This window comes from Trifolium pratense, linkage group LG5, assembly GCF_020283565.1.
Source record: "Trifolium pratense cultivar HEN17-A07 linkage group LG5, ARS_RC_1.1, whole genome shotgun sequence".
Lineage (NCBI taxonomy): Eukaryota > Viridiplantae > Streptophyta > Magnoliopsida > Fabales > Fabaceae > Trifolium > Trifolium pratense.
Window position 1 is genome coordinate 5450499 of NC_060063.1, and position 27086 is coordinate 5477584.

The following is a 27086-nucleotide window of genomic DNA, read 5'->3' on the forward strand; positions in this document are numbered from 1 at the left end:
AATTCGTGGGTAATACAAATTGATTTTAAAATTGTTTAAGAACTGTATAACGGATCAAATATATATTCAATCAGTTATTTATCCAATCCTTCAGGGATTGATGTTCATTTTACTTATATCTATGAATCTTCAGGATTCATATTTTAAAATTTCATCACACTATGAATCTTCAGGATTCATATTTCAAAAATTTCACCACGATACTTCTGGATCGAAGGTTTGTGAATCAATATAAAAAAAAACAAGAAGACAAAAATTATCTGAAAGAATAGAATAAAAAAATCATACATAAAATAAAATTGTCACTTCCCTTTGTTGCTATACCTTTCTTGAAAGGGGAGAGACTATCGTGCTGATAACGTGTTATAAAACTAATCTAAACATAACTAAGAATATAGAAGAATAGAGATGAAGGAGAGAAGAGAGAAAGATTAGAGTTTGTATATTCTCTTCAAGGTGTGCATTACATTGTAATAAAGGGGTCCTATTTATAGGACACATTTAGGGGACAAGAAAACCTACACAATAATGGACATTCATTACATATTATTCATAACAATTATTAATTTATTGATAAATTAATAACTCTCTAAATTAATAAATTTCTCCGGTTCTGACATTATTAATTTAAAGAGTTTTTACTGTATGTTGAAAGAGAATACAATGATTCACAAGGTAACTAATTTATTTTTTATAATATAGTTATTGTTTATATTTTTATTTCTTATTTTTATATATTCAACTTATTTTTTTCTACATAAATCAAGGTACATCAAAGAGGTTGCGTACACAACTATCTCAGCCATCTCAGGAGCAACAATTTCAACCATTTCAAAAGCAACTATCACAGATGTCTAAAAAACTGACATCTCAGAAGTATTTGGGGCAATTTCCTACCCATATACATCCACATATTGTTGACATTATTGAAGTGTTAGGAGATGGAAATTGTGGTTTTAGAGCTGTTGCATATTTACTTGGTTACACAGAGGAAGGTTGGCCTATCGTCCGTCGAGAGTTACATGAAGAGCTGAGAAATAATAACAGTTTGTATGAGAAATTATTCAGACAAGGTTTACAGGGCGTTAGAGATTCGCTGGTAGCAAATAGATGTTTCACCATACCTGCTATGGGTTACTTGGTAGCAAATAGGTATAATGTTATTTTAGTCACTTTGGGTAAACCTAGTCGGACCTTCTTTCCTATGATGAATTCATATTCCTCTTCAACAAGGTTTTTTTGTATCGGTTTTGTCGGTGGAAATCATTGGGTTCCGATAAACATGTCAAAGGGGTTTCCGTTGCCCGAAGTTACAACTGATTGGAAGAAATTTCGTTCACATGAAGCAACATCTTGGATGTCAAACTTAAACGGACGCCTCCGATGAAACCTCCTAGTGGTGTTATGTCTATTGATTAATTTTTAATTTCATGTCAAACAATTAAATATTACTTATTTTCAAGTGATCTAGGGACAAGCATGTGAATGTACGATGGATATATCACAATTTAATTCTTTCTACTAATTAAATTAAAATAGAATTTGTGAACTATTTAAAATATATTCTTTAACCATGCACTTAACGAAGCTTAAAAGTCCATGGGCATGTACAATTTTATGCATAAAATAAATAAAAAATGTTATACATCATATGAACAAGTTAGAAGCGAAATTCTCACGAGTAGTGTGCATACCATATAATAAAAGGAGAATTTCTAATAGTCAATTTTTTTTCCTGAAACCTTTGCGATATGATTTTTGCTATGTATAGCAATACTGTAAAATAAAATATATGAATAGATACATATGGAGAGAGAGAGAGTTAGATAACACCAGTTTTCTCTAATTCAAAGTAGCAAATATTACTCCTATGTCATGAATCAAAGAAGAAAATAAAACATATCCGTCGGTGTAAACTAAATTTATAACATGGTACTGGTCAAGTTTTACTACAATTACATGAAATGCATTTGGATAACATATTTTTTCGACCAATAATAATTAAATTCACTCATAAATCAAACCATATGTCCTGCATCCATTTTAAGTGATAAGAATGAAAATTCAATCACACAAAATCCAAGTTATCAAAATTATCACAGATTAAACTTTTGCATAAACCAACCAGTGTTCAAAATAAGTACACATGTACATAAAACAGTCATAAAAAAGACGTACATAAACCAGTGTTCAAAATAATAATATAACAACACGAAAAAAAAAATAGTCATGGATGTTCACCATGAGCCACATCCAGTGCCAAAAAAAAGATCTTCAAATTCCTCTTCATCTATCGAGATCTAACCGCGTGACCAATCTCTCCAACGCGGAACCAATCGTACCTCTCCATATTCGTTCGTGTTGTAGGTCATCTTCTGCTGGAGCTGGTGCATCTGCTTCTATCGGATCATCTTGTGCTGGCATATACTGTGGAACTAGTTGTGCTCCATGCGGTCCATCAACATGGCGACATACTCTAGGATGTGATACTATATAGTACCACGACAAGTAATCAGCTGCAGCCTCAGCAGCATATGTCGCTGGACGTGTCGGCTGAACGATCCGATCAACAACGATGTCATAACCGATCCAGTCGTTATCAACAAAAGCAATGGCAGGAGCTGGAGGTGGTGGTAGTGGTATATATTGAACGTAGCCAAACTGCTTGATACATCTCTCAGGCAAGTAAGGAACTACCGTGCACCCACGCAGATAACCACTATACATACCCACCAGGTCAAAAGGAAGTGCAGCTCTATGATTTTGAAACGGACGCCATATCATGTCATCAGGGGTCAATGCATCCATTACTGGTCGATATTCGAGAAGCTTCACATTCCCTTGCCTATACCTCCACCTCCTAGCTCGAGGGAAACTCGCACCGGGTACATCACAGTCAAGACCAGACTCAGCCTGCCTTCTAAGGCTAGGGAAATACTCGTGAATCCAACACTGTTACAACCAAAATTTTCATTATTTCAATAAGCTGAAAAATAATAATGCATCAAGAATTTTAAAAGAATTTTAAAAGGATGAAATGATCCTAATCATGTTTTTTATTGTATTTTAATTTCTACTTACTACTAACCATATCCCATAGGTCTTGTCCGGTATCAAAATTGGTTCCCTAGTCCTTTCTCATCTCATGGCAACGCAAAGCAGCAGGGCAAGACACATATAGTAACAACACCTCATCTCATGAAATATTTTAGTAAACTAAAATTTAAAACTAAATACCTGTAAAAGTGACACATACGCAGCGAGCCCCTTTGTGGTAAATACAGAAACATCATTCAAGTTATCATATAATTCAACCAACGCAATAGCACCCCAATCAAATCTACCACATGTAGACAAAACCCTAAACATCAGTAGATATTTTGCATCTACGCGTGTATAACTCTTGTCAGTGCAAATTGTACAGCCTACCAACAACAACAAATACGACCTAGCAGCACAATCATAATTCTTAACAGAACACTGCCTTATATAGTTATCAAATAGCCATTGTTGAGAAAAATATCTACCTCGCTGCTTTCTTGTCTCTCTGGCCGCAAACTGAACATTGACACCCAACAAATCAGCTGCAAGTGTCGCAGCTTCTTCCTCTGTGAACGATGACAGTGTGTAAAAGTTACCCCTAATCGGAATATGCAACAAACACGCAACATCATCTAGTGTAATTGTCATTTCACCGAACGACATGTGAAATGACGATGTCTCTGGGTGCCATCTCTCAACAAATGCGAATATAAGATTCGAATCGACCTTGTTCAACTGGTTCGCTCAAGTGGACTCAACCCAGATGTAGTCATCCAACCTTCAACAATTGGTGGATGTTGATCAGGAACCAATTGGGCTAGTTTTCCACCGAGATATGCTATCTTTAATTCAATTCTTGGTCCATGACATTCCTACATATATTGAAATGCATATAAGTTTTGTCCTTTCATTAAAATATTTCTTTAATAAACACCCACCAAAATTAATAAAAACCATACATATTTACTACTTAAGTTTACCACAATTACAACTTAAGTTTATCCACCAAAATGCAATAGCTATTTATAAGAATACTAGGTTACGAGTGTTACCAAAATATTAGGTGAATTTTTTCATAATTTTTTACCTGAGATTCTTTCCCCAAACATTGATCATAAGATACATCCTACTGCTATACATTTAATTGAACTTTAACTAAAACTATAAATAATAATTGATTACCTCGCCAAACCATACATGACGAGCAACATGCTCATGATACCGTGTCAGAAGACTCGTATCAATTGGTCCTCCAGGCCAAACCACAGGCTGCGCAACAGGCTGCACCACAGGCACAAGCTCCTCCTCATGTTGCTCCTCCGCCTGGCACCGTAGAAACTCTTCATGTCCGATATCTTCGGAACGCCTAATTCTACCATCACATCCTCTTATACGCGCCACTGATAAAATAAAACAACATTCATTAATAAAAAATGCAAAACAGTTTAAAAATGTAAGAAATTTTCATATAATAATTTATTTTAAAGTTAATTATTATATAATTAATTTATCTTTGAATTAATCATCTCACGTTTTTTATTTATTCCTTTGTATTGTTATCATTCCTAATTAAAAGGGTGGGTTTTCGGTTATGCTTTTTAAAGAACATTGTAACGTTGCTTTTTAATCCTAATAATTAAGAATTATGGTTTTGTCTTATGAGATTGATTGGCAATAGTATATATACAAGGACGAGGGTGAGTGAGAAGAGGGTGAAGAGAAGAAGATGAATAAGAGATACAACAAATTCTATTACTAAAATAATAATATATAATATTAAGTTCCCTCGAGCATCCAAAAGTAGTTCTATGAGACCTTGCTAATTCACGTGCAGTGCTAGCAAGAAGTGACTGTTGTATCCTGGAGGGTATTAGCTATGAGACCAACTGCACCGGGTAATTTACCTGTGGTGGCGAAATACTCTTAAGCCCAGTGCATTGCACGCCTCAGTCAAAATCGATAAGCTTTTCTTCTTCTCTAATTTAATTTATTATTAGTCATATTTATTTGTTCTAATATTTCATTGATTTATTATTATTGAAATAATTCTATGTCATATTTTTCCAACAAAAAATACATACCGGAACTCTTGAGTTTGAGTCTTCCGATATGCAAATATTAACAAACGCGGAATAGTTGACAAATAGAATATCGGAACCCATTTTTGAAGTGTTCCGGTAAGAATATTCATACGGGAACACTTTCATTTAAGTATTCCGGTATGAATATTAATACCGGAATCCTTAAACGAAAGTGTTCCGGTTCGTTATCGGCACTTACTCTCTCGATTTCCTCTTTCACAACACCGGAACACTTTTTTGAGAGGTGAGTAGAAAATGATTTTTTTACGGTTTTAGTTTATATACGAGGGCATATTCGTCCATTCAAAAATTTGTGTTGGGGTAGATGGAAGATTGTTGGGGTAGAAAAAAATAATTTCTGGTGTTTTTAGGTGCTAATAAGCCCAACAAAAACAAACGAAATTCTTACTTTTGTCTATCGCTTCTCTCTCAGTGGACATATAAATCAAGTATCAATTACTCCGTTCAATCATTATTATAAGCAAAAAAATAATTTTTTAGGTTCATTGAAAAAATAATGTATCTATTCTACATTATTAACCAGATACATTACTTTTTTAATTAACCTAAAAAATGTTTTCTGTTTATAATAGTGACCGGGGGTATGAATTTTGATACAATGATAGTTGATATATATGGTTGATAATTGATGAGTTGATACAATGATATATAAGTATTAATGATCAAATTATCTTTGTGTATGTATCTCATACTCATATCAAGTATCATATTCTCTTTTAGACATCTTTCGTACTACCTTCTCATCACTACACATATGAATTTCTTTTCTTCTCGCAAGACTGCAACTCATCAGTCATCAGTAGCTTTCTCTAATATAACATATTGATGTAAACACAATTATTCGTGATTTTGCATGATTGCACGTAGTAATTGTTTTGTATGATTATTTTGATATTAAATGAAAAGTTTAATGTTTTTTGAGTATTTAACTTTTTTATAATACAATTATTAGTTTGGGCCCACAGTGTGATTCGCATTTAGGCCACTAAAATCTTAGAAACGGCCTGGTCTTCTGTTCCGGTGAATGGGAGGTGGCTTTTGTACATGCAATTACATATAGCCCGACGCTGGATCAAGACCGTTGATGAACATGTTAATGCTATCAATAGATGTCGCGCGGAAAACGACCGAAGAGCCATAATGGACAGTAAATACCCATCATTCTGATATCGAACATTACAATACGCTCAAGTTGGTAAATGCACATCATTTTAAAAACACACTGAACCACAACTATATTTTTAGAAGAACAAACAAAAAAACCTAAACTTGAAAGTTATTGAAAATAAAGTAGAGTAAGGAAAAGTTTTAATGTGAATGAAAGAGACCAAATTTTCAAAGAACAAAAAGTAAGAAGAGATTCGCGGGCCCAGCTTCTTCTTGCGTATGGTTGTTAAGCAAAAATGAATGATAGTGTCTTTCGTATGTGATTGTCTTTTTTAAAGACCAAAACAAATGATTGTCTTAGTTTTTGGTTAGTTTTTGTAAATCAACTTCTAGAAACACTTTTCAAGAAACAAAACAAAATAAAAGCTGTTTGGTAGTCCTATTTTCTAAAAGGTTTAAATATGCAAAAGGTCCCTGCACTTACGTGTCATTTGAGTTTTAATCCCTGCATTTTAAAATTCTTTCATTTTGCCACTGCACTTTCATTTTACTTTAAAAATGGTTCCTGAACCCATTTTTTGTTGAAGTGACACATTTTTTATGATGTGTCAATTTTATTTTACTTTTAAAAAATTACTTATTTAAGGGTATTTTGATCGATTCACTGCAAAATTAAATTAGTCATCAACTCTAAAGTCCAGTCAACAGTGACAGATCAGCAAAAATGTGTTATTTCAACAACAAAAAAAAGGTCCGGGGACCATTTTTAAAGTAAAATGAAAGTACAGTGGCAAAATGAAATGTTTTTAAAATGCAGGGACTAAAACTCAAATGACTCGTAAGTACAGAGACCTTATGCATATTTAACCCTTTCTAAAATTGTTTTAGAAATGAGAAAATGAAAAAAACTGTTTATAGTAAATCAGTTTTCATGCTATGTTTTAAAAACATTTTGCTACAAACATATTTTTAAACTAAGTGTAATTGCTAAAAAACAGTTTTTAAAAAGTAAATCAAATAGGCTCTTATTCTCTTTATAAATAAAAAATTAGGAAAATGCTAAAAATTAGGTTTTTCATGAAGATAGTTGCGAAACTCATGCATAGGTGATAAAAATAGATAATTGTACGATCAAATCTATACGAATAATATTTCAAATATCTCTCCAGTTAAATATGTTTGGATCTCATCCCAAAAGTTAGCTCATAGGGTGAAGTTGCCCTCACATATTTATACACTTCACGGAACCTAAGCAATGTGAGACTTCAAACAAACCAACAACACAACTACATATTCCAACACCCACCCTCATGCCTAGCGTGGTCCTGGGTCCAATGTCCATATTACAGTCCTTAACCCGGCTTTGATACCATGTTATAGGGTGAGGTTGCCCTCACATATTTATACACTTCACGGAACCTAAGCAATGTGGGACTTCAAACAAACCAACAACACAACTACATATTCCAACACTCACCCTCACGCCTAGCGTGGTCCTGGGTCCAATGTCCATATTACAGTCCTTAACCCGGCTTTGATACCATGTTATAGGGTGAGGTTGTCCTCACATATTTATACACTTCACATTCCGGAACCTAAGCAATGTGAAACTTCAAACAAACCAACAACACAACTACATATTCCAACATCTTCAACTTTTATCATGTGAACTGCATTTAATTTCACAATTCAATCATTTTTCTTAAATTTTTTTTTATTTTTACATAGTTCCCGTGAGGTATGAAAATTCCATAAAAAAAATGAGTGAACTTTGAGGGATGAATTGATATTTAATTTATACGGTTGATGAAATGCACTTTTAGATTAATAAATTTATAGTAGTTATCACTAGGCTATTAAATAACAAATTCTCTAAAAACATGGTAAAAAAGAGGAAGATTGTTTCATATATCATAGTTGCACCATGATGGTGATGGTGATGGTGGGTCATACGGTTATCCCAAATTAATAGGTGGAGAAGTGAACTTTCTATGTTTGAACGTGATGGATAAGTGGGAATGTTTTTTTTTTTATAATTATGGATGAGTGGAGTTAATAGTGGTTGGTATTTTAATTTATTTATTTTTAATTAAGTATTTTTAGTTGTTGTTGAGATAAGTCATTTTTTATAGCAATAATAATATTGTTGAGAAAACAAAATCATATTACAACAATTTAAAAAGATTTTTGTTGAAAATATATTGTTGCCAAAATTCTTTATTCTTGTAATGTCTTAAGACACAATTACCTTCTACTAATTTTTATCTATTTTTGAATAGCAAACACCTTTATTAAACAACCGATCAAGCAACAACTTGTTTGTAAGTAACTAAGACAAATAAGCTTTATCAACCGAGATGGGTAGAGGAATTGCTATCAATCGAGATGGAAGCTTTATCAGAACTAACATGCATGTTGACAAATATTAGTCCAACGCCAAACCATGCCGGCATTTTTCGGTGCGTTCAACTTATGCTTTCCTTCAAAATCGCGACGCACAAACGACTTTTGACAGTAACGTTGTGGATGCGCTACAAAATTTATGGGCGAATGATGTTCCTTTCAAAGTGAGCATTTTCGGATGGCGGTTATTATTAGCAAGACTTCCAACACGTATGGCTTTGGTGAGAAAAAATATTATTGTCAATCCTCATGAATTTAGTTGCGCGTTTTGTTTCCGAGAAGAAGACATCGACCATTTATTTTTTAATTGCTCTTTTTCATTACAAGTATGGAAGAAAATTTTTAGGTGGTTGAATGTGGAATTCATACCCTTTGAAGAAGGATGGAAGCATTTTAATACTTTTGGCAGTTTGGTGAAGCATAAGAAAGTAAGACATATAATTTGGTTAGCAACCATTTGGAGTCTATGGTGTGCACGCAATAACATCATGTTTAGAGGAGAAGTGGTTATTTTGTCTTTCTTAGTGGATCAAATTATGTTTATTTCCTGGTTTTGATTTATACGACGAATAGGGAATATTTCTTCTTTTATATTTTCTGATTGGTATAATGACTCGTTAGTATGCATTTTAAGCATCTAACGATTTATTTTTTCTTTGAATTGTAAGGTTTAAATACACCCAGTACTTCTTATAATTCAATTTTTTCTTATAAAAAAAAACTAAGACAAATAAGCTGTTATTAAAATTATGCTGACCCACAAATCTTATATGTTTCCATGCATGCAATATATATACAAGTCATTATGTGCTTATCTACCTAAAATTGTCACCCTGCTTCTGGATCCCCTCAATATACCTTTTGGTCAAAAAAAAAAAAAAGGAAAAAGAAAGAAAGGTTGTGGTCACAAGTCATCATGTTGTGATGTTCACATTTGATTAGTGCTACATCGATCTATCATCCAATAGAAACTTGATATAAGTTATATTAGTTAAAAAACTTCATTTACTTTTATTACACCCACCACAAAGGAACAAACCACACTCACTCGCTAAAAGAAAGAAATACGTCCCACTCATTTTTCATTCATCATTTTTCCTTTTTTAGTTTTGAGGGGGCTTTTAGTTTTGACTAATGCATTAGCATTTCATCAAGTTTGTTTTTCTCTAGTCCCTTGATCCTCAATTTGTCCGGTTTTAAAAATTTCAAAAATGAACGGTGTTAATGAAAATTGTTTTTGTCTAGTCCCTGAAAAATGAAATAGTCATTGGATTGAGTAAAAAAACTTTATAATAATTATACTATATAATATAATTACTTTATGTTATAGAACAGTGTAATTTTGCTTTTTTAATGCATGATGAAATTTTTTTTTTGGTTTATAATGAGCTGAAAATCGAACTCAAGACTTATAATGTATTGCTCAAACCCCTCACCACTAGACCAAACCTAGTGACTTAATGCATAGTGAAGTTAGAACAGTGTAATTGTTGTTAATTAAAATAATTCACTGCAACATGCAACATATTTATTCCAAATCATATATTACACATTCATGTTAGTTGATATGAATAAAATATATGAATGGTCCTACATGATAATGATAGCTATTACGAAAACTTCTATATATACCTCTTTCATTCTACATTTGACATAAACATAATATCAACAAATTCTCTTCTTATTTTCCTTCGTTCCATCTGTTTTCTCCTCCTCTACCGATGGCAATGCTACTCTTCTTCATTATTGTGATTTCTGCTGCTGCAGATAGTTACTCTTCTTCTCCACCACCTTATTGTGAACCAAACTTTGATAAAAACAATTGATTTTTTTTCTTTCTTTCTTAAGCATGTACTTATATATCCAATGTCTATTCCATTTTTGAATTATTATTATAAATTTTTTCAATTTAAGTGCACCCTAATTTTCAAGTTTTGATTTTATAATCACTTCAAGTTTTTAAAAAATAATATCTAATTTTCCTTAACTTCTTGATCTAATGATCTATAATCGTACAGTTATTGTTTGTTGATTATTGATCTATGAATTAACCACAACATTAAATAATAACGGAAAGTTATGACACATATTAAGCTAGCTAAAAGTAGAAATTTAACAAAGTGTATATCTGAAATTAACCACTTAGATAGATTCTAGTGACTAATGACTTTTATTTAAAGATGGATTATTAAAACATAATTGAGTTCAAATTATGACTAAATAATGTGATACCCCATACTTAATTTACTATTATATTTTATCTTATTACTACGAAAAGTTATGTTTACTTCTGATTAATTAGTAGTGTGGGGAGTTGGCCGTTAGAGCATCCACAATGGAGAAATCTAATTTTGAGTGCCTAAGTGGGTTCCGCGTGTACATATCACTTATTTATAATTTTTTAATAATAGTACATAATAAGCACTCAATCTCTTCAACTCAGCACCTCTTAAAAAATTCTAAATGGGTCCCACAAATAACTCCACATGTCATCAATAACTCTACATCTTTATAAATGAGTCTCACAAATTCTATTATGTTGCAAAGGTTGCAAAATTCAAGGCACCATTGATTTTATCTTTGGAAATGGGAGGTCCCTTTACCAGGTATTATTCTTCCATTTAAAAATTATTTGTTGCTTAATCATGTTTGTTTGTTGTTTAATCATGTTTTCTTGATGCAGGGCTGCACTATAAATTCCATAGCGCAAAATGTAAGCTTTATCACAGCTCAAAAGCGCTCAAGTTTGACAACTGATGATAGTGGATTTTCAATATTAAAAAGCAAAGTAATAGGGAGTGGTAAAGTTTATTTGGGAAGACCATGGGGAGATTACTCGAGAGTAATTTTCTCTTATACCTACATGGACAGTCTTGTTCTCCCTCAAGGATGGGTTGACACTATGGACGACGGTGACCACCACTTGTTAGTACTAACTATACCTTGCCTTCATACAAATTATGCAAATGCAATGCTAAAAGACTTATTGTATGTATTTCTTTGTGCATAAATGCAGGAGCGTATTCTACGCAGAATATAAGTGTACTGGACCTGGATCCAATTTTGCTGGAAGACTTCCATGGATACAGAGATTGTCAGACAAAGATGCCCAAGAATTTATCGGGGTCCATTTCATTTATGGGGAGACTTGGCTCATTACCAGTGGTGGTGCTCGGACCCTGGTCCAAGGGTGCACATTTTTAATCAATATTTTAATTTATATATACATATAAATTAAATTGTACTAAAAAAATTACTTATATATGTTTTACAATTTTTCACTCCGCGGTTTCAAGTTTTGAAATCGTTGAATGACAACTTATTATCTATATTGTCGAACAAATCTCTTTCAATATAAGTGTAACGCCCCAAATTTATTAATTTGGTATTTTATGTTAATTTAATTAATTGGCATGTTTATGTATTATTTAGGATGTCTATTTATTGGGCTAGTGTTTGGTTATGTATGAGCCCATTTTAGTGGAAGGTAAAATGGTAATTTATGGCTATATGAGGTTAATTAAGTTAAAGAGAGAGAGAGGTGATAAAAAAAATTTATAAGGTAAAGAACATTTAGACATCAGGGGATAAAACAGTCTTTACCCCATCCATTGCCCATATTTCTTTATTATATTAAAAAAAAAAAGGAAAAAAATTAAAAAACTGGGTATATAGACCTAACCGATTGTCCAAACTTATGACGGTGACCCGAATCAACGCCATTATTGAACAACAACCATATGACGGCTTCTCCTTGAAGCATCTCCGACGAAACACAAAACAGAGGATCAATGCCGACCAAACAACCTGAGCACTCATCCACAGACGCGACAACAACAAATGAAAACCAACCACCGCAACTACGCCAATGGAGTGGCGGTGAACAGACCCGAAATGGGTTTTCCGACCTAAGCAACCGACTGAACAAGATCAAAGCACAATCGAGCCAGGATCGATTAAGGTCTAGATCGGATTGTAGTAGAGTAGTGCTTGACGGCGGAAGAAGACTGCTATAGAACCACCCAGAAGGGGCTTTTTGGTGGTGACGACGTCGTAAGATGCTAACGCACCACCAGAATGAATGCTACATGGTTGCATCGTAGTTTGGATGATGGAGATGAGCAAAAGAGGTTGGTGGTGGTGCTTGGTTAGATAGAAAATGGCGGGCGGCGGATTCGGCTAGGTTTCAAGGTCATAATTTTGAGATTGAGAAGGAGGTAGAGAGAAGAAAAGATGAGAAATAAGAGGAAGAAGAGAAGAAGAGAGAAAGAAAAATGTTTTTGAAGAAAAGAGAAGAACATAAGAGGAAGGAGAGGAGCTCTAGAGTGATCATCAGGCCTTTCCATCATTTCTCCAATTTCATGATGTAAGGGAAGTTTGATGTTTTCTCTCCTGACCCCGTGATTCTTTTATACCCTCAATATTTCAATTTTGCCCTTGCAAAAAAATTCGGTTTGCAGAAACGAATTTTTTCTAGTGCAAATTCAGAGTAAATTTCGGTTTTTAGAAACCGAAATTTGTTTTCAAGCAAAAAAAAACTTCAGTTTCTACAAACCAAGTTTTTTTAAGGGCAAAATTGGAAATTCAGGGGTATAAAAGAAACACGGGGGTCGGGAGAGAAAACATCGGGAAGTTTTATTTATGGGTAGACTAGGTGGATAATGGTTGAAAGTGGGTAGAACCCTTGGGTGTAGATTATTGCTTTTGTTGTGAATAATCTTGTTGGTGCTTTTAGAATTCATGTTTGAATCATATATATGAGAAAATACATGCAATATTGTTGTGTTGTTTTGAGAGAAATGGGTTTTATATGATTTTATGAATTAATGATGAACCTTGGTGATTTGGTGTTGATTGTCGATGAAATGATGTTGTTGAGGTTCAAATATCATGAGTGTTGATTAGTGGGACTAATGGAATTCACATTGGGATTTTGGAAAATCAAAGATTCAATTTTTATAGTTTAAGAAAAACTGTCTTTTTATAAGGTCTGAAGAGAAAACGTAATTTTTTATCCTTTTGCGCTCTGAATTGGTTTTTGTCGTCAACATGAAAGTTGTAACTCTTCTCTTTAGCTTTTCAACACATGTTCACGCGTCTCAATCGGATGCTCGTATCTGAAGTTATGATCCATGCATTGAGCAGCTGTTTTTCAAAATTGTCTGTCCGCCAAATCGATTGAAACTGTCATAACTTGAGAAAAATCATGTTTTTGAGGTCCAATTGATTCCTAATACTTAGGCTACCTATTCCTAATCGTTAGGTGAGTTTATGGGAGTTTAAATCACTACTTTTCTATGATAAACTTGGTGGTTAATTAGGAGAAGTTGTTTTGGAAATAAAACGAAGTTAGTAACCAATAACTAGAGGATTTTGGGGAGTGTTAGAGAATGGAGTTGGGTGAGGTTTAAGATAAATTAAACCATGTTATCTTATCCTTATGATGTAGATGATGTGTTATGGTTGGTTGAGTAACATTGTTGTTTGTCTATGAATATTTTCATAAGATTAATGGTGATGTCAATGCATGAAAATTGATAATGAATTGATGCATGATTGGAGATGATGTATCATACCGACACATCTGCTCTCTCAATTCCTCTGCCACTGTGCCACCACCTAATCCTGCATAACCACTAATTTTTACCTACACAGTATATGCAAGAATTAGGATTTCTAGTCATTTTTACCAGATGAGCAGGACATGTGCGGTAAGGAGCTACCTGCGTTAAAAATAACACATGTATCATGCGCGGTAAGGAGCTATCTATTGTCGCAGCGTGAAAAATAATCCTCGAGTGTGAACACTCGAAAAATAACAGAGTCGCACCGAATTTTATTTATCCCAAAAAAGGGAAAGGAAAATATCAAGAAAACCTTGAGGGTGAGAAATGGGTTCGGGAGTTGGTTATGCGAGGGGAAGGTATTAGCACCCCTCACATCCGTTGTACTCAATGGAAACCTTTTAGAGGGAAATGTTTGTTTGTTTTAATGTGTTTTTTAATGTTTGCTTGATTACTTGTTCCTTGCTTCATCGATAGATAAGTTATTTTTTATTATTATTTATGTGATTGTGGATACGGGGAAAAAGGTTTGTTTTTTATTATTGTGCCCGACAAGATGTTGAATCTTGCTCCTACGTATTCCCAGGTGCAATGGGAAAATTTGGGTTTCGTAGTTCAGGGTAAAAAATGTTTGTGGGTTGGTTGTTTTTAGACGCATGACGTCTAAGTCGCATTCTCGTATTTAAACGCTGCTTGTATGCTCGCACTTTGGAGGCTTAAGCGTGGTTTGTATTACGAAGAATGTCGCATTCTCGTATTTAAACGCTGCTTGTATGCTCGTAAAGTGGAGGCTTAAGCGTTGTTTGTGTTACGGAGAAAGGACGAAAACGTCACCCGTTTTATGGAAAAAGTTTTACTTTTACTGCGCGCGTGGGCAGTGAAAATGGTTTGAGTGTGTTGAGTTGATTTTAGGAGTTTTAATGAAAACGTCCGAAAATGAGGATAATTCGAGTCACGAGCCATATGTCAGGGTCTCAAACTATCCGGGGAAGAAAGCCATACGTCAGACTAGCCCCTTTTCATTCTGATTATGCTTAAGTTCTTTTATTTGATTTAAGAAAGTCAAAAGAAAAGATGAAGCGGGTAACGAAGTGTTTTAACGTTTTTTAGTGTTTGGGAATGAGAATGATTCAAGTCACGAGCCATACGTCAGGGTCTCGAATCATTCGGAGAAAGAAAGTCATACGTCAGACTAACCCTTTTTCATTCCATTTATGATTTAGTTTGATATGTTTAAGCAAGATTACCAAGAAATAAAGCAAACAGATATAATATAACAATAAATATATGCATGACTGAAGCTTTTATCAACCGATCAATTTTGCTTAATCATGATTATTTAGAGAAAAAAAATAAGAATGGGAATAATTCGAGTCACGAGCCATACGTCGGGGTCTCGAATTATTCGGGGAAGAAAGTGATACGTCAGACTAACCCTTTTTCATTCCATTTATTTTAATTGTGGGGTTTTTCAAGTAAAGAAGTGTTTTTGAGAAACAAACTTGAGATGAAAGTATTAAATCAAGTAAATAATCCAAACATGAACTTATTAAAATAAGCTTGAGAAGTTTTGATTAATTAATCATTTAACTAACAATCACTTATTTAAGTGTTTAACCATTTAAGCACTTAGTAACTTAAGCACTTTTAATTAAACAACTTAAATGGTTACTCACTTAATCAAGTGTTTAATTAATTGACTAATTAATCAACAACTCAAATAATCATTTCTAAATGATAAGCACTTATTTAAATAAGCACTTATGTGAATAAGCTCTTATTTGAATAAGCACTTATATAAATAAGCACTAAAAAATAAGTAAAACGTAACTGGGGGTGCAAGAATGGGTTCTGGGGCTGAAGCAATAGCAATCTGCAACACCAGGCCCAACCCAAGATCTAATTCGTCCAAACAAAAAAAGGATAAGCAGGATATGATCCAGTGTGGCATGAGCACAGAGGCGCACAGTAGACGTCACATATCTGAGCCTTTAGATTAAATCAGGCAGTCAGGATTTAAAATTCCCATAACAGATCTCGGCCCTTGATCTTTTAAATAAAATCAAACGGCTGTGTTTTAAAAACGGAGGGAGCCGATGACGCGTCGCCATGTCATCGTCTTCAACAACAACAACATCAATTCTTCGTCAAAAATTTAAAAAGAATATATCGTTTTGCTCAGTTTTCCGCGTAGATCATGAATATACACTTAGATTTTTCAAAAGATGTTTGTATCTCAAAAAAAGTTCGAAACTTTAAAACCCAAAAAACTTTAAAATTCACATTTGTACGAATTAAACAAAATCAAGGGTTGGAAAAGCTTCAGTAGGTGTTCATGAGTAAAAAAACGTTTAAAAACCTACTTGTTTTGAGGCTTGTTTAGGTGGGTTAACACCTACTCTTTTCTTTGCTATTTTTGAACTTTGGGTGAGCTTCTATTGACGTTTTTTCTTCGTTTTTCTTGTGTGTTTCACTACTGAGATGTATTAGAAGAGTTTTGTGAAGAAAAATTGAAACTTGAATGATGTTTGTATGGATTTCGAAAAATGGAAAAAATGGTGAAAAAAAAAGAGATTTTTGGTGATTCTAACTCTTCAGAAAATCCAACCTCTATTCCTCTCTTCTCTGCTGCTTATATAGAGACAATAGGAACATTCTAGGCTGAAGGAATTAGGTTAAAAAGGGTGAAAAAAGAATTTTCTCATGAGTGGCATTTTTGGGAATTTTTGGAGTTATAGTGGTAGTTTTATTGCTTCCAATCATGATCCTTATCCAATGATTGGAGGGGATCACGAAAATTGATGAGGTGGCTACCTTCTAGAACATTCTAGGTTGGAATGGAGGTGTGCAATAATTGTTTTGGTATATTCCCTTTTTGGTGTTTTTGGTATATTTTTTGGTCACTTATTCCATATTTTTTGGTAGTGTTGACTTTGGTCAAATTGGTATTTTGGTGAGTGGACCTTATTTGGGGTAAAAGTGGAATTTTGATAGTGAAATGTGGTTTCTTGAAGGTGAAGCAACAAAATGCATATAAAAATAATATTTTTTTGAATTTTTGAAATAATAATAAAATAATGGAAATAAAATAATGATAAAAATGGGGTAGGACAAAATTAGGGTACGACAGAATTAGGATTTCTAGTCATTTTTCCCAGATGAGAAGGACATGCGCGGTAAGGAGCTACCTGCGTTAAATTGGCAGACAAATGCATCAAGTTTACAGCCTTAATGGGAATTAGGAAATCAAATTTCTAGTATAATAGTTTTATTTATGGGTAGAACCCTAGGCGTATAGTTTGAGATCCAAAACTCAGATACTTCCATTTGAAGATTCGGCATATCAGACCAATTGATAGAAACCCAAATTAAGAGAGAACACAAGAGTTATTATTATTGCTTGAAAACTAACTATCATAGAATATTTTCTCTGCCTAATCACAAATAAGTAATTTCCTAACATAAATTTCCACACTGTGGGCTAGGAAGTATGAGCCCACAATCCTAACATTGTTTTACTGTGGGCTAGGAAGTGAAATTCATCAAATGAAATGCATATGCAAAAATTTGAGTACGGGTGGGCAGGTTTATCATTATGCAAGGAAAGAACGTCTTTTGGTTTTCAGTAGATTCAAATTTAGACACCTGTTTGAATTAAAAAAAAAAAGGAAAAAGAAGTTAATTCAACGTGTTTGTGGTTTTCATCGTGAATAACAAAAACATGTTCTTGTAACTCATCGAAACGGTAAAAAGAAACATGTTCTTGTAACTCACCGAAACGGTAAAAAGAAGAGAGGTAACCCAGATATACATTAATGCATGAATTTATTGTGCTTGTCAAATACACATCTTAGCTTCTAGCCATTTAATAGACCGAGCTCGAATGACACCAGGAACAATTACGCGTAATGGCTAAAGAAAGACACAGATTATACTTTGGAAGTTTAGCAAGAGAACACAACACATACCTGCAGTGTGGCAGTTACATTATACTTTGGAAGCTTCCTGTAATCAAAATAACATTTTTTCTGACATGAGCAGCTGCGTAAGTGTTTAAAAGGGCTTATAAAAATAGCATATGAAATGCTCACAAGATGCTTTTAGCTTTTTTAACTAAGCTCCCTATGATAGCTTATAGAAACAACTTTTATCATATAAATGCTTATTTATAAGCTATTTCTACAACATAAAACAAAATAAAGTCAAACTGTTTCCGTATTAGCTATAAATTGTTTTCATAAGCTGAGCTTATGGAAATAAGCAATATGAACATATCACAAGTTGTTTCTATAAGCTCTTCATAGCAGTCACACGAGTGCTTATGCGCATATGTAAGCTCAAATAAGTCAATCCAAACAAACCTAAGCATAAGAAAATTCTAAGTGAATTCCGTATTCAAAACAAACTTAACTAACCTGACATCTTTCATAAAGAGCTGTTTGGAATGTTCCACGAGACCAGATATCACCGCAGAGTATTTGTTCATAAATACCAAACATTTCATAAAATATAATAATATAAACTATTATATAAAGTCAACTCTAAAGCTAATTACCATTAACAACTAGGGTGGGTTGAGTAGCTCTACTAGTATGAGCTAAGGGTTCAACCCCAGACAAAGGCGAAAAATTATTAATCTAAAAAACTAACAACTAATATTGGTCGCTTAAGAAAAAAAAAACACTACAATTAACTACAATTAACGCTTAATATTTGTTCACATCTTAATCAAATGAATTTAAAAACCAACTACAAGATTTAGTCAATCTTTTCCTGACGAATTTGCCCACGACAATACAATATTTTCCAAATTCAATTTTCAATTCATAAACATATGACACAAATATTTAAACCGAAATTTGGATAGATTTATATTACCTAAATACTACCTCCTCTCTTACATAAAAATAGCAAGATAAAATACAATAAAACTATACTCCTTTCGGTCTCATATAAAATATCCAATATCTGATGTATGTGATCCATAATATATATTTGATACATCAGTTATTCAATTAATCTAAAAAATGTATCTTTGCTTGTATATGAGACCAACGGATGTCTGTATTTTACCAAATCACGCCACTACACTCCACTCTACTTTAATACTATGACATGAAGTTTTTTTTGTAGAGAAGTGAAGGGTGACGAGGTGGTTCTTTGGAATAATCTGATGGTGCTGTTAATCCTGCCAATTTTTTGTTTAGGAATAGAGTGAGTGGAAATGATGAAGAAAAAGAAGAAGGATTTGGAACCACATTGCAAGATTACAAATGCTCAAAATTAGGCATGACAACAGAACATGCGGGTACTCGCCTGAACCCACCCCGAGTTTGACGGGGAAAAACCGATTTAATTGGGTTTGAATTTTTCTCGATTTCAAAACATGGAGATGGGGCGGGTAACGGGATATTGCTACCCACCCCGAACCCGTCGTTTATAAAAAATTACTATATTACCCCTATTTAGAGTCTAAAACAAAACAAAATTAATTTAGTTATTAAAAAGAAAATTAACTCAAGAGGAATTTTATGAGATTATGTGGGTCTCTTGTAACTTAAGTAAAATTATGGGTTTGATTCATTTTAAGGTAAAATTTCTAACAATTAGGTTATTAGACAAAAAAAAAATCATGGGTTTGATCTTATCTTTGGTAGTTTATGGCCAATTTGGGTCCACAAAATTCGACTAATTAGTCTTTTAGTTGTGCGCAAAGGATATTTGTTTTACGCAGAAATAAAAAACAAAAATTATATACCAACCCATCATGTATGGTGTTTAAAAACAAATAATGTGTGTCATTCATTAAATAATGTGACAACACATCATTTGGTGCATGTGTAAAAAAACATTACATTAACCGTGCATACAAACTCTTATTGATTTGAGTTTAATTGACATAAGCATACAAAATAAAAAAACTTTACACACTCGATTAATAAGAATGTTTCAACCTTCCATGTCATATAAAAAAAGTGGGGTGAAGTAGCAGAAAACATGGTCGTGATTGGTTGACAGTGTAAAATTATTTTACACTGTATGTGCATATTCTTTTTTCTCTATTGATTTACTTGTATTCGTATTGGAATGGTCGTAAAAAATTATCTACATAAAAAAGATGATTTTTTTTTTGACATAAAAAAATTATATCGAATATGTCTTGGTGAGCATAACTCAATTTGCAAGGACATTGCAAATTATTGCAGGGACTGGAGTTCGAACCCAGTACTCCCACTTAAGCTATGTTTGGTAAAATTAAGCTATCAGTTAACTGGTAGTTGAAAAGCTAGCCGATAGCTTATCAGCCAGCTTTTAGCTGATAGCAGCATAATGATAGCAGCACAATGTGATCAATTACAAAAATTATTTGCTTGGTCAGATGTTTTTTCAATTCATGATATGGTTCCCAATATGCAACAATTCTAAACATTTTCATGCATCATAAAAGCCGTTACGAAATCAAAATCACAAATAAATTTTACTACTCTGAGCTATAAAATCAGTGCTCCAACAACACCAGCACGACGAGGATCTTGTATTAGTATTACTGAAGAACATGTATCGAAATGCGATTGTTGAGGCAATATGTCCCATTCTTTGCGATGAATACATTCATTGCTTGAGTCTTTGAACGGAAAAGTACTGTTGCCATTTTAACAGGTTTGTTAGAATATGATGCACATTTCTAGAATTTACTAGAATTCATTAGTAAGTTGTGGAATAATTAATAGTTATTAAATGATGATGTAAACTTGTAGAACTTTCTAGATTACTTGAGTAGTTAGTAGAATATGTAAGTACTAGGACATATCATGAATGATCTAGAATAAATGATCTAGAATATGTCATCCACACCTATAAATATGTAACCATGACTCATTTGTAATGTATCCAAGTGGAGAGCAATTCAATATATTCTTGCTCTAAGTGATCCTCATTCCTCACACTACTTGCTACTACTATTCAACTATCAACTAAGCATTCTACACTATCTAACTATTTTCTAAACTATCACTACTACCTCAACTACTAACTGTGGCATCAGAGCAACGTTCGATCATACATTGGGCGTAGAAATTTCATTCATATATTTTCAACCAAGCCCTCCTTATATCTACATCATTTCTAAATTTTCCCCTAAGACATGGCCAATATCTTTCAACCATCATCTATGACTATCCCTATCTTTAATGGTGAAAACTATGATTTTTGGAGCATTAAAATGAAGACATTTTTTTGCTTCCAAGATTTATGGGACATTGTAGATGAAGGATTTACTATTCCAGAATATCTTTCAACTCTCAATGCTAATCAGAAAAAAGAGTTGAAAGAAAATAAACAAAAAGATTCAAAGGCACTATTATTTCTACAACAAGCGGTAGAAGATAACATCTTTCCGAGAATAATGGGAGCTACAAGTGCCAAAGATGCATGGGGTACATTGAAGGAGAAGTTTCAAGGAAGTGATAAGGTACGTGCCATTAAACTTCAAACTCTAAGGCGTGAGTTTGAATTAATACAAATGAAAGAGTCTGAGACCGTAAAAGACTACTATACTAAAATAAATGAATTAGTGAGTCAAATGAGATCATACGGGGAAAATATTCTCGACAAAAGAATTGTTGAGAAAATTATAATTTCGATTCCTTGTAAATATGATGCAATCGTGACTACGATTGAACAAACCAAAGATCTATCTACTATGTCGGTGACAGAATTAATAGGCTCACTAGAAGCTTATGAGCAAAGATTGAGTAGGCATGATGACAATACATTTGAAAATGCCTTTCAATCAAAGCTCAAATTACGACTGGGAAATGGCACTGTTGTAGAATCTAAAGGCAAAGGCACTGTGATGGTGGAGACTAATAAAGGTACGAGATTCATCAAAGATGTCTTGTTGGTTCCCAATCTCAAAGAAAATCTATTGAGTATTGGTCAAATGATGGAGAAAGTCTATATTCTTCACTTTGAAGGAGACACATGTTCAATATATGACAATAAAAGAAATGAGATAGCCAGAGTAAAAATGGACAAAAGGAATAGAAGCTTTCCAATAAACTTCAAATATACTCCAATACGACAATCAGACATAGAGGATATGGAACACGCAATAGAAGAACCAGGTACGCTACTTTCACCTTCAAAACAAGAGATTTATTCACCGGAATCTACTCCAACAAGAATAAAATCATTGGTGGATATATATGAAACCTGCAACTTTTCCATGCTTGATTCTAAAAGTTATCAAGTGGCGTCAAAACAACTATGGACAAAAGACAATCAAGAAAAACTTCCAAGACTAAGAAAACCTTTATATGGACTCAAGAAAGCTCATCCAGAATGGTACAATAGAATTGATCACTGTCTCATCAAACGAGGATTCGGAAAGAACAAGTTTTGAGCAACGATGAACTATGGTTAGAGTTACCGAAATATGCATCAAGGAGGAGTGTTAGAATATGATGCACATTTCTAGAATTTACTAGAATTCATTAGTAAGTTGTAGAATAATTAATAGTTATTAAATGATGTTGTAAACTTGTAGAACTTTCTAGATTACTTGAGTAGTTAGTAGAATATGTAAGTACTAGGACATATCATGAATGATCTAGAATAAATGATCTAGAATATGTCATCCACACCTATAAATATGTAACCATGACTCATTTGTAATGTATCCAAGTGGAGAGCAATTCAATATATTCTTGCTCTAAGTGATCATCATTCCTCACACTACTTACTACTACTATTCAACTATCAACTAAGCATTCTACACTATCTAACTATTTTCTAAACTATCACTACTACCTAAACTACTAACAAGGTTCATTACCCTCTCCAGTTCTGAAACAAAGCACCATCATCTTGAGAGAATAGTAAAATCAGACATCAAACAAATTTAAAAATGACATATACTTGATGTTAACCTTAGAAACATATTGAGGGAAGATGAATCATGATCATAATCGGACCCTCAAAGATTTTTCCTTGTTCCGTCCCTGATTGGAGCATGTTTAAGGAGTGTGTTAGAGGGTGTGACTATAGCACTTAGTGTTGTGTTGGGGTGTAAGGGGAAATTTTTTTATGCTCGCTACAGTTTGGAAGATATCAATTTATGGTTTAACAACACTGGCCGGTTCAAATTACATTTCCAAATTGCAGATAGCGGAATCAATTTTTTGAACTAAAATTTGGTTTGGAAAATAGAATCCAAACCATTCTCAATGGGCAAAAATTGAATTTTGGGGGGCTGACTACAGTCTAATAAGTGGATCAGTCTGTCGTCGAGTAATAATATTTATAACAAAGATTCGTCTCCACAGGATTCGTGCCAAAGCGATTAGTTTCGTTTATGATTTAGATAGTTTGCATTCATTTTTTAGTTTGAAAAGGTTTTGAGACATAAATCAGATGATAAAAACTAAAAGAAAATCAGATGAGAAATATAGGTTAAGTGCTTTCGAATTCCTCTCTTACTCCTGCTTGGTAACTGACGTTATATTGCTTCTATTCATTTTTGTTTTTGTTTTGAAGAAGCTAAATTAGCTCACCCAAATTGACACAGAGAGAATCGAACCTGAGACTTCCAGGTCTCAAGTCAATGCCACCAGACCAACCCAAGTGGGTTCTTCTATTCATTTTATTATCTGGCGAATTAATTCTAAAGTATGTGCTGTCGCATACCTAAATCACCATATTGCAATTGAGAACGCTGATACTAAACCAATAATAAGAGTGCCATTGTTTGTCACGTATTAGCATTTAACAAGTTCTCAACGTTAAGCTTACCTTGATTGAACAGCTCTAGAACATGCAGAAATTAACAATGTGTTCCATTAATCCTTTGCCCCTAACCTCGGGTACTTGTACTTCCGTTCCCAATGTTGGCTAGCTATATTATCTCTTAGTTTGGGATGAGTAGTGTTGTCACGAGATCACTTAATCCTAGAGGTTTATTCTATAATGTGATCAGTATTAAGAATCAAACATTAAAGCAAAGATAATAATAGATAATAAACCGAATAGTAATTAATATAAACTTTTTCTAACCAAATTACATAGTCTCAAGCATTCATAGAGAAGTTTACCTACTCGACCTAACCTAAAGATATTTAGCGACTCATAGTCATAATTAAAACAAAAGAGTAAAAACCACGCATACAAAGTAACCTCGATTTCTTGAAGAGGAAGTTTTGTCTCCCTATGATGAGGAGAGTCGCATTCCCTCGAGAGCTCCTTAGCCCGCCATGTTGCTCCTCCTTTACTTCTGAATTTCTAAATGAATTTCCTTAATATATAAAGAAAACATATCTGAAACTCTATTTTCAATGCTACAATATAAACTACTTTTAACCAAGACAATAAACTAAACGAGTTAGAATTTCTCCCCTAAGACAAATCTTTTGGGAAACCAACTTCTGAGTGTTTATCACCAATAAAACAATTATAAAATACATTTAAAATTATAAAAAATGTGAATATATCTCAATCGAAGCATTTTGTGTTAGATCTACTTGGTAACCCATGTATAAATTTTATTATTTTTTTGAGAAGTTGTATTGCTTTTTAATTTATTTTTGTTTTGTTTTTAATAATTTACCGTACTTTTTTTTTTTTGAAGCAAGTTTAGACCGTACTTGTACTTACAAGATGATGTATTTATTTGTTCTTGGTCAAGTGATAATGTTTGTTTCTATAATTGTAAGCGCATATCAATTTAATTTAATACTCCGTAATATTTATCATTAAAAGAAAAATAACATTATTAATTTTTTGTCAAAAAAAATCATAGTCGTCCACAAATCCTAACTCAAATGGCAGAAATGCTAAAATTGCTAGTGTCGCACCTTAGGACCGGGGTTCGAACCTCAGTCACTCTACTTTGTGTGTGTGAGTTTTCAATGGCTTTGCAATTTTGTCTATCAAATCAAAAAAAATAATTCATAGTCAACCAAAGTCAAAAAACACAATTTGACTTGTTGAGAATTTACCATATATTAAACCTAAGTCAGACGATGAAAAAAAAAACCTAAGTCAAAATACCTGTATATTGACCAATATTCAATTAAAATAATTAATACCTTTTCTTGGCAAAAACTAAAATAGTTAACTATTTAAAATTAATAATTGAGTGTTTTACTTTTCAATTGATGATAACTATAAAACCAAGTGAGGAAACCAATCAGGGCCCGTTTGGTGCACAGGATAAGAGACAGGATAGGATAACTGTATCATATCCTGCCGCAATCCAGTGTTTGGTGATACAGTAGGATATGATAAGTTAATCCTGAAGCTTATCCTATCTTGTCTCTCTAGTTATAATTCTTATCCTGAATTTGAGTTGGGTTACCAGCAGGATAAGAAGAAAAAAAAAATTACTGATTTATTTTATAAAATATATTTTAAAATACATAAAATAAAATTAATAAAATATAAATAGTAAAATAATTATTTTTTTAAATATATATATGTGATTTTCTCACAGGGGTAATTTTGTAATTTACATATTCTAAAAAGTCAAAATTTTACTAAAATTACAATATTTTAAAGTAAAATGATTATTAAAAAATTGACAAATAGGGATATTAATTTAAATTTTATGAAAAAATTAAATATAATTCTTTTGCAATAGTAGTTTTATTATTTACGTATGTGATATATCATATATTTATTTGGCTTATCTAACATGTATATATTATCGAGTTATTTATTTGATCATGATTCATATAAAATATTAAACTTGATTCTTAAAAAAAAAAAATATTAAACTTGATTATTTTCTCATGATTTTTATTTTAAATTATATAAAGTTATTTGATTACTTATTTATATTTTTTATTTATAAAATTCAAAGTATTACAAAATAATTTTAAAAAAATAACAATTGTTTTACAAGAGTAATTTTGTCAATTAAATATGTTATATATCTTATCATATTATTATGAGCAAGTATGTATTAAAAACAAAATATAATAGTTATCATGTTTGTTATCCTGTGTGCACCAAACATATGATATGATAACTGAGTATAACTGTTATCCTGCTGTTATCCTATCCTATCCTTATCCTGTTTTATATCCTATCCTGTCACTATGCTATACTGCGCACCAAACGGACCCTCAAAGTAAATACTAAGATAGGAGAACTAATAAGAAAAACAAAAAATGGTTCATCACTCTTTCATTTTGCTAGTGTTTCTTCTATGTATTACATCCTCTTATTCAACCAAAATTGTTCAAGTAGATGAGATTTGCCACAAAGTAAAAAATCCTTCATTTTGTTCGAGTCTTCTCAATTCAAAAAAAGGTGCAGACCTTGTTAGTCTTGCACAATATACAATTGGCGTGCTTCGTGTTAATATGATGAACACGGTGAAGCTAATCAACACACTGATCGGACAAAGTGGTAAGGATGTCAAAGCATTAACTCATTACAAAATGTGTTTGAAAGAATTTGTTAATGATGGGGGTGCTCTTTTTGTGCTTGGGAACGTAGAAAGAGTTTTGAATGAAGGAAATTATCATCTTATGAGTGTTGGAGCTAATGATATAATGCAAGACATTAGAAATTGTATTTATGATACTAGTTATCAAGATACTTCTTCCCTTCCAAGTTATGGTGAAGTTGCCTTGCAAATTGATCAAATTATTCAAATTATAGCAGGATTATTTACTGCTTAATTAATTAATTAATTGTTGCTTAATTCTTTTTATGTGTAATGTTAAAGTTTGCACAATCAAAATCACTAAGTTTGATCTAGTGGTGAGGGGTTTGAGTAATATACTAGAGATTCTAGGTTCGATTCTCAGCTCTATTGTAAAAAAAATAAAAAATAATTTGCACAATCATGCAATACATTTATTTG

The 27086-nt window shown here is 32.9% G+C and overlaps 4 protein-coding genes across 4 annotated transcripts; 3 read left to right on the plus strand and 1 right to left on the minus strand.

The window, feature by feature from the left end:
* The first annotated feature begins 850 nt into the window (after positions 1-850).
* LOC123885908 lies at positions 851-1387 on the plus strand. Its single transcript, XM_045935247.1, has one exon. The coding sequence runs from the start codon at positions 851-853 to the stop codon at positions 1385-1387; it is 537 nt and encodes a 178-aa protein (XP_045791203.1).
* An 899-nt stretch (positions 1388-2286) lies between these two features.
* LOC123885909 (protein MAIN-LIKE 1-like) lies at positions 2287-3705 on the minus strand. Its single transcript, XM_045935248.1, has 2 exons — positions 3238-3705; positions 2287-2952 (listed from the first exon to the last, which is right to left on the minus strand). Exons 1-2 carry the CDS (start codon positions 3703-3705, stop codon positions 2287-2289), a joined length of 1134 nt encoding a protein of 377 aa, XP_045791204.1.
* Positions 3706-21362: 17657 nt separating this feature from the next.
* Positions 21363-22622, plus strand: LOC123885911. Its single transcript, XM_045935249.1, has one exon. The coding sequence runs from the start codon at positions 21363-21365 to the stop codon at positions 22620-22622; it is 1260 nt and encodes a 419-aa protein (XP_045791205.1).
* Positions 22623-26385: 3763 nt separating this feature from the next.
* On the plus strand, positions 26386-26901 carry LOC123885912. Its single transcript, XM_045935250.1, has one exon. The coding sequence runs from the start codon at positions 26386-26388 to the stop codon at positions 26899-26901; it is 516 nt and encodes a 171-aa protein (XP_045791206.1).
* The last annotated feature ends 185 nt before the right edge of the window (positions 26902-27086 follow it).